The 13,215-nt window shown below is 49.5% G+C and overlaps 1 protein-coding gene across 50 annotated transcripts in view; it reads left to right on the plus strand.

The window, feature by feature from the left end:
- Window positions 1–13,215, plus strand: part of ZFAT (zinc finger and AT-hook domain containing) — a 383,679-nt gene that overhangs the window by 96,005 nt on the left and 274,459 nt on the right. For all 50 annotated transcript variants that reach the window (XR_014842957.1, XR_014842958.1, XR_014842930.1 and 47 more), the window contains one exon: window positions 4,544–4,632. Coding sequence is in view for 11 of the 50 variants with exons in the window: in XM_085021015.1 (XP_084877141.1) it covers window positions 4,544–4,632 (89 nt within the window). In the remaining 39 variants the exon portion in view is untranslated. The remainder of the gene's footprint in view (window positions 1–4,543; window positions 4,633–13,215) is intronic.

Raw genomic sequence — 13,215 nt, forward strand, 5'->3', positions numbered from 1 at the left:
CCCACTGCCGTGAAGCTAAATGAGAAAAAAGATCAATCAATAAGAGGCTGGGTATGTTACAAGAGAGAGATGAAAATATCTCCAATATTGAGGAAATTGAGATGTGGAAATACGGATGTGGAACGATTCCATTTCCACATGAAAATGAGGCAAGAGGAGGGACGTCCCCAGTGCCGTCCTAAACAGGACGGTCGTGGAGGGAAAGGAGCCAGCAACGCATGGAAGGGCATCCCAGGCCCAGGGACCAGCAAGTACAAAGGCCTGGGTGTGCTACGGGCAGGGGGTGGGGGGCTAAGGGTAGCACCCGAGTGCAGGGAGGTGACGGAGAGAGCACCTTAGAGGGTCCCACCAGCCGTTGTAAGGGGGTGCAGGCTTGCTCTGGTGCAGACAAGGCTGGATAAAGAAGGCCTTCTGTAAACCCGTTCGTAGTGTAAGTTGCTTCCGTGTTACTATTTTTCCTTCTCTATATTCTTGCTACTTAAGGTGTATCATCTCAGGCTGGCTTAATTAGGCCTGTCCTGGATTGTCCCTGGGAGTGTCGGAGGTCAAGGCTACAGGACCTGAGGGGGGCTGCCTCAGTGAGGGATCCTCTCCTGGGCCAGCTGCACGCACTCTCAGCCTCCTCTCTCGGGGGCCACTTTTCAGGTGCCTGCCACACAGGGTCTGAGTCCATCCTGGCAGCAGGCAGGGGTCACCTCCCCATTTTTCTAATGGAGCTGCTGAGTAGCAGAGAAGAGACCTGCAGGGTGAGCTGGACAGGGCCTGAAAGAGCTCCCCTCCCTCGCCACTGGGGCTTCCTGGGGCTACCATCCTGTGTGACCAGCCTCTGCGTGTGTTGTTCAGATGCACCTCTTGCTGTTGTCAATTCTTTGTGCCCTTTGGGGCAATGGTGCCATGCCCTGTTAGCCGAGAGGATTCTTATGTAGCTGTGAGCTGGGGCTCTGGGGTTCAGATCCAGGCTGTACCACGATCCTTCACAACATGCCAAGCTGCTCAGCTTCCTTTCCTAGTTCCTCAGAGGGTTGCTGTCTCCCCGGGCTCCTGCGTGCAGGTGAGTCACACATCCCGGATCCCAGCACAGCCGCGGACGGCCAGCAGAGCGGGACATAGAGCTGACAGGCAGGCCGTGTGAACAATGACTTCAGGGTCTTTAAAAGCCCACCTGGTTTTCCTCCTTTTCCTGGGCTGCTCTGTGACTCACGTCCGCAGCCGCTCGATGTTCATCTACCCACCCTGTGAGGTCCCGCTAACCTTGCGTAAATGCTCTGGTTTCTAGCCAACCGTCCTTCTGATCTCGTGATTCTCAGGAGGATCTGCTTTTTTTTTTTTTTTTTTTTGGTCTTTTCACCTTTTCTAAGGCCATTCCTGCAGCACATGGAGGTTCCCAGGCTAGGGGTCTAATTGGAGCTGTAGCTGCTGGCCTACACCACAGACACAGCCATGCCAGATCTGAGCCGCATCCTTGACCTATATAACACAGCTCACGGCAACACCGGATCCTTAACCCACTGAGCGAGGCCAAGGATCGAACCCGCAACCTCATGGTTCCTAGTCGGATTCGTTAACCACTGAGCCATGGTGGGAACTCCAGGAGGATCTTGATAGAGAACAATCTGAGAGTCTCAAGTCATTGCTTTTTTATGATTAGTCATGAGCCTATGCTGTGTTATTTTAAATAGGCAGCAGCAGATAATGTCACGTGGGGGCTGTCAGTGGTTGCTGGAAACATTTGTAATATTTATTGCCCGGGCTCTGACGCCTCGTAAGGGATGGTTCTTAGGAGCTTCCTTCTTTCCTTGTTCCCTGCAGGGCCCTGGGAATAGATCCATAAAAGGCTGACTCTCGATCTCAAACGAGGCGATGCCATTTGGTCATTTCAGGCACTGATCATTTTCGGCACTTAATCTCTTCCTCTGCGAGCCACGTGTGTTGGTAATGAGTGGAGATACTTATCAACGTGGAGAATGCTTTTCTCAGCTTTCCTCCCCTCAGTGGGCAGCGGGAACTTGGGCACCGTGTTCCTCAGGCTGCCTGGGCAGCGGGAACTCGGGCCCTGTGTCCCTCAGGCTGCTGGGCATAGTGATGGTGGATTGAAGTGAGTCACAAACCAGTAGAGAAGTTTGGGTGGCCTTCTGTTTGAAAAAAAGACGACAGGGTGATAATAGAAAGTGTTCATTGCTCTCTAATTACGACCTGTCTGCCTTAGACGTGAAAGGTTTTCCCCACCCTTTGGACTTGCAGAATTGGTGGCATCTGGAGTTTGGGAGTCATTTGCCTGGAGTGGTAGGTACAGCTGCGGTGTTGAGATTTTGCTATCACTGTTTCCCTTTTCCTGCTGCTATGGAAAGTATTTTTCATGTAACATGTACAAAATTTCCTTTTCGTTTCTTGCCCCGTTCCATTTAGTAAACTGCACAGCGTGCGCTCTGTCTGTGCTGTGCCCTCAGGCGCTCAAAGTGCCATGATGAGTACAACACGGCTCCTGCCCGGGGGTGGCCGGGGCAGGTAATGACCAGGCTGCAGGGTTGGGTGTGGACGGAGGGTATGGAGAGGGTGTGCGGGGCAGCTTCAGGGGCCGGGCCTTTGCCTGCTTATACCAGAGCTGTAGATCAACTTGAGCTTTGAGTTAAGGTGAGGAAGGACAGATGCCAAGGCACAGTGCATGCCAGGCTTGGAGGATGTCCGTGGAGGCTCAGGTTCAGACTACAGAGACAAACAGCAAGCGGGGGGGCGGGTGGAGGGGTTAGCTCTGCTTCTGGAGGCCTTCTGTGCCAAGCTCTGGAACTTCCGCTTGGAACTGGAGTCGCTGGTGGGTTATGGGGTGTGCGTGTGTTAGATCATGGGGGTGGGGGGCGGCATCAGGATGGGTGGATGGATGATGGAGCGGGGGTGGCAGGGGGTGGTGAGAGATGGAAGGAAGGATTCCCTGAAGGCAAGGAAACCAGTTCAGATGGCCTTTGCCATTGTCCAGAAAAGAAATGAGGAAGGCCTTGGCCAGCTTGGAGGTTTTAGAAACAGAGAGAAATGGACAGAGAAATATTAGGAGTTGAAATCAGGAACTGAAAAAATGAGGTGAGTGTAGTTATGCTCAGGTAGATGCTGCGGGAAGGCTGCTAGGTCCCTGACCTGGGCCATCAGGGGGTCGATCAACCAGGAAAGCTGGAGGTGAAGCCATTTGATGGGTAAGATGATGAGTCTAAATTAGGACATTTGGGTCGGCTAAGCGGTAGTCCCGCAGACAGCTGGCTGGATGCTCAGATCTCAGGCTCAGGGACAGGTAGAAGATGTAGGTTTCGGCATCAGAGGTTTAGAGGAGCCTGCGGGGACCATTGCAGGCAAGGATGCTTGTAGAAAGATAAGAATGGGAATGCGGGCTGCAGCGCTCTGGGACGCCAGCGTGTGAAAGCTGCAGGCGGAAGAGAACCTCTCAAGGGCACTCAGGATGCGCAGCCAAGGGGCCCAGAGAGGGATTCAGAGGAGAGGATTTCCCACGCACGGCCCATTACTTGAATCTTAAAATAGGGATTGAAAGCCACCTTTGACTTGGCAGCAGGCAGGTGACCTTGGTGAGACAGGTTTTTGGGGTGAGCTGGTCTCCCTGCCACTTGGCTGAGTTCAGGAGCAAACGGGGAGGGAGCATGGGGTCTGCAGAGATAGATGACATTGTCACCTGGCTCGTCTGGAAGGGAAAGGCGGGAGAGGTCCCGGAAGGAGCCAGCGTTTCTGTGCTACCATGTGCAGTGACTGTGGTCCTTGTCCCCTGGGAGGCTGGGAAGCCATCAGGAACTGCGTGGCGAACCATTCACTGCTGTGAGAAGTAGCTCAGATTTATATCTGGTCGCACATTTGCATTATTGCAGGGTGAGGTTTTATTTATTCTAATCCATTGATTTTACATGTGAGCTTGTTTATCGCATTATTAAATATTTACCAATTGCTAAAACCAGAATCCTTTCCAAAGGTTTTCACATTTCTCTGTTGTTTTCTCTCCAGCATCCCCTTAAATCTGCCTTTCATGCTCCTACCGGCATTGGGCGTGCTCAGGCACAGGTCTCTCCTCTTGCTGAATGGCCTTTGGCTCAGGAGAGCCCCCGAGCTCCTAGGGAGACTCTGCAGGCCCCCAGCCTCTCCAGGGTCAGCTCTTGACTCTCCAGACCCCACACTTTAGGTCCGGGAAGGAAGGCGCAGCAGCTCCCCTTCCCGACCAGGTTGCCCTGTGTTCTCACCCTGTGCCCCCCTCTGCCTGGAGGCCTTTCCTCTCATCAGCTCGAGGCACCCTTACAGTCCCTGGAGGAGCCTGATCAGGTGTCACAACTCATGGGACGTCCCCAGGGAGAGCAGGTGGGCGTTCCTCTCCCTCTGAGGGAGGCAAGCGCCCTTCTGCGCCCTCGGGCCAGACCCAGCGTGCTGCCTTCTGTGCCTGTTTGCTTACTTGCCCCTCCCTCCCCTCCCCCCAGGTCCTGGACCCCCAGGTGACAAGGGATGTCTGTGTTTCACTCACAGTCCGCCCGACGACACTCACCCTCTTTCCCCTTCTTTCCAGGGAAGCAGTTTAAGTGCACGGTGTGTGACTACACGGCGGCCCAGAAGCCTCAGCTGCTGCGGCACATGGAGCAGCACGCCTCCTTCAAGGTAAGGGCTCGGCGGCCAGGGTGCTCACACTGGGAACGCCTCGCTTTTCCAACTGAAGACAGCGGGCCTCCTTGAGTTGCTTGGCCGTGTCCCCCTCACTTCCGCTTTGGGGCGTCCCCCTCACCTCCGGGCTGCTTGGCCAGTGCATGTGGGGCCCGGGCCTGGCTCAGGGACCCGCATACTCTCTGCCTGCACAGCATTCTCTGTACTTCGGAAACCAAGCCCAGGAGCAGAGCGTAAGAGGAGGCAGACTAGAGAAAAGGCCCCCCTCTTACCATAAAAAACGAGTGATTTAGAGCCAAGAGTTGGTGTTTAGGGACAACAGTGTGCACTGTCAGATCCCAGATTGCTGCAGGTAGCCCCCCAGGGAGGGCAGGCGTGAGGCTGCCTGGGGGCTCATGTCCGCCTCAGCGCCAGCATGTTCCAGGGGCTCGAGAGACCCTGGCTGTCCTTTTTCTTCTGATGCCTGCCATGGATGTTTCTTTCATGTAGACGGTAACGTCCCTGTGGCCACTGCGTATGGTGCAGTCATCGACAGCAGGCACTCTGGTCCCGTGAATTTGTTTAATGAGGAATTCTGCTCAGCACTCGGCAGCTTGACCCTTAAAATCAATGCTGCTGCTGCTGCTGCTGTGCAGGTGGAGATGGGAGCACGGTGCTGAGATGTTTGTTAAAACCGTGTCCACTGCTAAGTCCCAGAGAGTGGTAGAGTGTGGAGGGGACCGTGGGCCCCCCGCACTCAGAGGGTCACTTAGTGGGTATCTCCTGTGTGCCTGCACCACGCCAGGGACTTCACAGCCCTCAGCTCTGATCTCTGCTGATAGCACTGCCTGGGTCTGACACCTGAACAGCCTGCATCGAAGACACATCCCCTGAGTCTTTCCTGATCACCCACATCCGCAGGCTTTAGTCGCCATTACAGCAGCGGCCAGCCTGTGCCGTCACCCTAAGCTGTCACCTCTTCGGAGGTGATGAGAACCCTCCCCAACTACAGGCTCATCTGATGCCCAGAACAGCCTCGGGGTGAGGTCACATGAAGGCTCGTAACCTCTCCTCTGTAGTTAAGGAGCCAGGTGGCTCAGGCAAATGAAGGCTCGTGTGCTGTAACTGTCCAGCGACCAAGGGAGTGAGAACTTGGGCTTTGGCTCTGACTCCTGAGTGTCTGTCACCGGATTGTCTCAGTCACTTGTTGTCCACAGAGAGGAGGCAGCTGGGGAATCTGAGGCTGCTGCACCTGTTGCTCATGCTGCTGCTTTAACGTTTGCACTGAAACGAGGTTCTTAGGAAGACCCACGTGTCACCTAGGGAGCTCGGAACCTCTCATCGGGGTGTTCCGTGTTTGCATCCTTTTACTTCATTAAAGTTAAGAGCCTTATCGCACATCCCACAGCTCCCAGACCTGAGCGCAGGGGGCCCTCCGGATTTCTTAGACTAGTGCGGCTGCAGTGCTGGATGGTGCAGCGATAGGGCAGCTCTCACTTTGGAGACAGCAGTGAGGCCCGGGGAGGTTAATTACTGTCCTCACCGTTCCAGAATCGGAGCTGGACTTCCCGTTCATTCCTCGCGTGGAACATCTTCCAACCAGAGAGTCAGCCGACTGTCTCTCTGCCCTGAGATCCTCACTGATTTGTTCCTTGGGTTTGTGGCTCTGGCTTGGGTGCAGAAGTTCATTTGGGGGCGGTTTGACTGAAGGTGTCCCTTTGATGTGTAGCTCTGTTTCTCCCTGCCGTCACCCGGTGGCACCACGGGGCCTCAGGAGCCCGAATAAGCTGGACCTGGGTCGTGGTAGGTTTCCCTCGGGCTTCCTGTGGTTCAGGTGTCCCCTGTGCTGAGTGGGACCCCCGCTGGGGATGAGACTCAGGCCTGAGTGAGGACCCCTGCGTCAGCCCTGGGCCTCTCCCCTCCCCCAGGTCAGGTTGCTCTTCTGGGCCACGTGCCTGGAAGCTGTGTTTCTCAGTTGGCTGAGGCTCGAGAGGCAGAATGAACTTGATTTCCTGCCAACCACCCTCGTCCTAACCGCTGTTTCCGTTTCCTCTCTGTCCACTCCCTGTATTCCTTTTCCATCACTGCTGTAACAAAGTACCCCTGGCTTTGGGGCTTCACACAGCACAAGTTTATTATCTTACGGTTCTGTGCTTCAGAATTCCAGCCGGGTCACACTGAGCTAACGTCCAGGTGACGGCAGGGTGGTGCTTTGCTGGAGGCTCCGTGGCAAAGTCCTCTCCTTGCCCTTCTGGCTCCGACAGGCTGCCCACGTTCCTCGGCTTGTGGGCTCTCCTCTGTCTTCAGGGGCATGAGCATCCCTCGTCCTCTGCTCTGACCCGCCTCCTCCGCCTCCCTCTTCCAGTTCGTCAGGCGCCTTGTGATTACAGTGCGGCCACTCCGACAGCCCAGCATGAGCCCTTATCTTGGAGTCAGAGCATCCACAACCTGAATTCCACCTGTCGTCTTAGTTCCTTTTTGCCACGTAAGGTTCCAGGGATTAGGACGTGGTCTCCTGTGGGGGGCTGTGCCCACCGCATCCCCACTCTTTTTCTCTCCTTTCACATCTGCTCTGTGGTTGAATGTTCTCACACATATCTGAAAATACACACTATGTGTCTCCTGTATAACCTTTTCCTCCCCACAGCTAACGTTATCAAGAAATCAGGTCTTAGGGCTTCCTGCTGTGGCACAGTGGCTAATGATCCAGCTTGTCTCTGTGGAGGTGCGCTTTTGCTCCCTGGCCCGGCGCAGTGGGTTAAAGGATCCAGTGTTGTTATAGCTGTGACACAGTTTGTGGCTCCAGCTTGGATTCCATCCCTGGCCTGGGAACTTCCATATGCCTTGGCTGTGGCCATAAAAAATTTAAAAAATCAAGTCTCACTGTTTTACTGATCCATGGTGATGAGGCCTCAGAATCTTCAGGCAGATGCTACTAATTTATTGCACTTGGCTTTCGAGAGGAAACCAGTTTGCGTTTCTAGATCTAGAAATGTAATTTTCAGTGTGTGATTTGCGTCAGGAAACACTGTAATAAGGGCAGACTCCTGTACTGCCTTTTTGAAAATTACAGTGTTATTTATATGTTTATTTGAGAATGAAATGAAAATGTGTTTATTAAATAAGGTTTAGAAAATGATTCTTGGGTCCTTCTCCTTGGGGAATTTTTGGATATATTTTTGGATATGATTGAGGTCGCCCTGTAAATGAGCTTTTTTCTTTTGGATGGAGGTTAAAATGTCAGCTTTATCAGGGAGATAATGCTCTACTGAAGAAGGTGGCTTAGGTGAGTGGCCAGATGGTTTGCTGAGTTAGAGGAACCTCACCGTCAGAGTCCGGACAGGGGCTGCTGCATACTTTAGGCATTGTAAACAGTGCTTTTTATTTATTGTCATGTCATAGGTCTTTCCCCATTTCATGAAAATACATTTATTGACTGCTTTTAATGACTGCATAAGGATGCGTATCACAGTTTGGTTAACCATTCCCCTCATCATTGAGCAGTTTCATCGTTCGTAGTTCTTTATGAGTTGACCATACAGTGGACATAATTCCAAAAGCATTTACGCGTCACCCCAAAATCAAGGACTGTAAAACACTGGGAGGAACCCATCCAGCCACCAAGGGTGCACAAATAATGAAGATGTTACATACACTTCTTGCAGCCGTAAATAAAATGCATTCCCTAGGGCAGAGCCCGAACCCCCAACCTTAAAAAAAATAGGGTAACCTACTCAATATTGTGTAATAATCTATGGGAAAAGACTCTGAAAAAGAAGCGATATATGCCTATGGATAAGTGATTCACCTTGCTGTACACCTGAAACTAACACAACTTTGTAAGTCAACTATACTGCAATAAAATTTATTTTAAAAAAGGGGGAATGGGCAGAGAAGATGCTCAGGAGAGGAACCACCCTGAGCCAGAGGTTTCTAGACAGAAACAGGCTTGTTCCCTCTGCCCAGCTGTTCAGCTCTGCTTTCTTGCTCATAAAAAAGCCACACATCTGGAGTCGCCATGGTGGCTCAGTGGGTTACAAACCCAACTAGTAGATGCAGGTTCGATCCCTGGCCTCGCTCAGTGGGTTAAGGATCCGATGTTACCATGAGCTGTGGTATAGGTCACAGATGGGGCTCGGGTCCCGAGCTGCTGTGACTGTGGTGTAGGCCAACAACTGCAGCTCCGATTTGACCCCTAGCCTGGGAACTTCCATATGCCACAGGTGCGGCCCTAAAAAAAAAAAAAAGCCACACACCTTTCTATAAGCAAGGTGACCCACAGACAGGGCTCACTTGTGGAGTTCTCCCCATTAGACTCAAAGGAGCCTGTGACTCGGCTGATAGAAATGTTCTCCATCCGAGGGCCAGTGGATCCAGTGCCAGTACCTGCCGCCTTGCACATGAATGCTAAAACGTGGCTTTGTTTAATTCGAAAATATTTTGAAATAACTTTGGACTCACAAAAAGTCTCAGAGTTCCTGTGTCCCTGTCAGCCACCTCCCCTGGTGATAACATCTTTTTTAACGATAGTATATTGTCAAAGCTGGGGTACGTTACTGAATTAAAAAAAAAAAAAACTTGACGTAAGTGTAGTTGACTTACAATGTTGTATTATTTTCAGATGTACAGAAAGTGAATCGGTTACACATAGACATATATCCATTCTTTTCTGGATTCTTTACTCATATAGGTTATTATAAAACCTTGAGTAGACTTTCCTGTGCTACACGGTAGGTTCTTGTTAGTTATCTGTTTTATATACAGTAGTATGCATATATTAATTCCAGACTCCTAATTTAACCCTCTCCCCCATGGTGGTTTCCCTTTTCGTAACCGTAAGTTTGATTTTGAAATCTGTGAGTTTTGTTTCTGTTTTGTAAATATGTTCTTTTGCATCATTTTTATTGGATTCCAGAAGTAAGTGACCTCAAATGATATTCGTCTTTCTCTGTCTGACTTACTTCACTTAGTGTGATAATCTCTAGGTCCATCCATGTTGCTCCTAATGGCATTATTTTATTCTTTTTATGGCTGAATAGTATTCCGTTGTAAATATGTACCACATCTTCTTTATCCATTCCTCTGTCGCTGGACAATTAGGTTCCTTGTCTTGGCTATTGTGAATAGTGCTGCAGTGAACATTGGGGTGCAGGTATCTTCTCAAATTGTGGTTTTCTCCAGATAGATGTCCAGGAATGGGATTGCTGGATCATACGGTAGTTTTATATTTAGTTTTTAAAGGAACCTCCATACTGTTCTCCATAGTGGTTGTACCAATTTACATTCCCACCAACAGTGTAGCAGAGTTCCCTTTGCTCCACACCCTCTCCAGCATTTATTGTTTGTAGACCTTTTGATGATGGCCATTCTGACTGGTAAGAGGTGGCACCTCATTGTAGTTTTGATTTGCATCCTCTAGTAATTAGTGATATTGAACATCTTTTCATTTGCTTTATGGCCATGTATTTTCTGTGGAGAAATGTGTATATTTCTGCCCATTTTTTGATTAGGTTGTTTGTATTAACATCAAGTTTAGGCGTGGTTTCCTAGTGTTTATTTTGCTTGGGATTTGCTGAGATTTGGGATCTGTGGATTTACATCTTTCATGAGGCTGGGGCCATTCTCAGCAGTTATCTCTTTAAGTATTGCTTCTGCTCCATTTTTTCTCTAGGACTATTATATCTCATAAAGTAAGCTGAGATCTCCCAGCATTCAGTTGATATCTCTCTAATTCTTTTTTCTCTTTGTGTTTCAGTGTATATGACTTGTGTTGATCTTCCGTCAAGTTGACTTATTCTTTTTCTGATGTCAGCTCTGCTATTTAGATACCCAAATGAAGTACTCAGTTCCTGTTTTTAAAAAATATACAGCATTTCCATTTAGTTCTCTGCGTAGTTTTCTTTCTCTTTTAAAATTTACCATCTGTTTTCACGCATTTTCCGTAAGAGCCTTTCACATATTCATGATCGTTATTTAAAATGTTTCTGTCTAGTGATTTCAGTATCTGAGCAATCTGCATCAGTTTCTGTTGACTTTTTTTTCTTGAATTGGGTCACATTTTCTTCTTTGCATGTCTCATAATACATACTTGAGTGCTAGATATTACGTGTAAAAGAACAGTGGGGACTATTGGCCACGGCAAAGAAAATACTCTTTGCATCAGGCCATTCAGTGGGGGACTGTGCAGAGAATAGCAGGCCTGACTGCTGTCCTTTCAGAGATGTGGTTGTGAGTTTGGTCCTTGGTTGGTATCTGGTGGCTGGGACAGTCCCGTTTCTCTCTGGCTCTCTCCTCCTTGGGGGCTGTCTCCCCTCTTGGCCCAGCCCAGCCTCAGAGACCCTATAGTGCATTTGGTGGAGGCTTTGTGCACTTGCTGAACGTGGCGGTGGACTTTCTTTTCCCATCCTGCTCTGGCCCTTGGTGCCTTTTCTTTGCACCCTTCTGCTCTGGGGCAGAGGATGCTGGGATGAAGTCAGGCCTCTGTCTGCCAGGCTCACGGTTCTAGGGAGAGCCCCCTGTGCATAAAAAGCCACAGCAAAGAGTTCCTGCTGTGGCTCAGCAGATCAAGAACCCGATGTAGTCTCCTCGAGAATGCGAGTTTGATCCCTGGCCTCACTCAATGGGTTAAGGATCTGGTGTTGCTGCAAACTGCGGCTTGGATGCAGTGTTGCCATGGCTGTGGTGTAGACTGGCAGCTGCAGCTCCAATTCAACCCTCGGCCCGGGAACTTCCATATGCTGCAGGTGTGGCCATAAAAAGAAAAAAAAAAAAAAGAAAAAAGAAAAGCAGCAGCAAGTATGTTAACTGCTTCAAGAAAGCCGTGTACTAAGCTCTGTGGGAACCCGGGAGACTAGCTGACTAATTATTCCAACTCTGTCGCTTTTTTTTTTAAAAGCTATGTTTCAATTGAGTTAATACAGTATTACCACATAAAACCTATAGCTTTTGAAACCTAGAGCAACCAGAAAGTTCTCTGGTTGACTGATACCCACAAATCAGAGGGAACTGGTGTAATCCCTTGTTGTATTCCCCATAATGAAATGGGTCCCAAAGGCATTCATGGTGTGTCCGTGTGAAACAAGTTACATGTACAGGACAGGGGATGCCAGGCAGCTGGGCTCATGGGCTGGGCAGGGGCTTAGGTACTAAACTGAACAGAGGTGGTGTTTGGATGGGGTCAGCCAGGACGTGGCTCACCTACTCCTTGCTTCCGCTCCAAGCCTAGTGAGCGAGGGAGTGACGGTGCGGAAATGATCTCCAATAAGCAGAATGTTTAGAGCCACACATTTAGAAGCAGCTCAAGTTAGTCCTCACTCTGAGATGCTCAGTATCCCCCAGAAGGCGGAGTCACCTGGCACGGCGTACAGCAAGCGTCCTGGCTTTATTTCTACTCTAACTTCTCCTGTTACCCAGGAGGGGGTTCACCTTACCGTCAGAGAGTTCCACCACAAGGCGGATGGTTTTAAGTATCTTGTGTCGGAATAAAAAGACATGGGGAATGATCCCTTTTATAAATAGCCCTATGCTGGGCATTATGGCAGGTGTTTCATATATATTACTTTATTTTGCCCTCAAAACCCCTGTATGAAGGTAGGTATTGAGAGTCCCATTTTATAGGTAGGGAAACTGAGGCCCGGAGTCCAGTCGAGTCATATAGGCAAAAGTAACACAGTCAGTAAGCGGTGGAGTTGGCATTTTGAGCCTCGTCTCTTTGTAGACAAAGCTTCTGTCCATCCGTTACCCTGCACGTTGTCGTTCTCAAGCCAAGCAGAGGGCCATTTTGGCCCCCTCGTCACTTCCCCCTCAGTGCTTTGATTATATGAGCCTTCAGGTAGATGTTCAGCTCTCAAAACTCAAGCAAAATCTTGAGGCGAAATGCTGAGTGCAAACTTAGCAGCTGCACCGTTTCCCAAGTTCAGGGGAAATGCCTGAACTTGGGCGAAGAGAGCAAGGAGTCACGTGTAGGGTTGCAGTTGGTGGTGTTCATTTTGCTTTTCAGTTCTTAATTTCTTTGAAAGTGAAGAATCTGCGATTACATGTTGTTCTTTTTGCATGATATGCGTGTGAGGAGGAAGAAGGGGCCGTGGTAGGAGCCGGTGGTCAGAGGGGGCCATTTATTAAGTTCTTTTGAACTGAAATACCTCTACTAAAAACCTGTTACACCAGGTATTTTAGAGTTTTAAAGTACTTTGGGGGAAAAAAAAAAGGAAATTGGATTGTCTTATGTTAAATTAAAATCCTGTCTGTCTTACAGTATGCAGTATATTCTCTGGAAATATTGCATTTTGACAGCATAAACGATTATAAAAAAATCAATAGTTGGAGAACGCTGAAGAGTCTTCTAAGCTCTTGCACGAAAAGCAATTAGTATGGATTGATTTACTGTTATTTATTGTGATGAGATAATTGCCTCAACATAAGCCATTTTGGATCTCGTGGTACCCCGTGGTTTTAAAACATTTATTCTTTTAAATTGTTTAATTTGTCTCTGGCCTTATTTTATAACAGAGATGGCTTTGTGCTTGGGGAGTGAGAGGACACCTGGCTTGTTTCTCTCTCGCTCCTGGGCCCCAGGCTTGGTTTTGTCCCCATCGTGGCTGA

Source organism: Sus scrofa, chromosome 4 (genome assembly GCF_054392235.1).
Source record: "Sus scrofa isolate SSC_HxYL_T2T_F1_AM1 chromosome 4, Sscrofa_HxYL_maternal_Yorkshire_Landrace_v2.0, whole genome shotgun sequence".
NCBI classification, from domain to species: Eukaryota; Metazoa; Chordata; class Mammalia; order Artiodactyla; family Suidae; genus Sus; species Sus scrofa.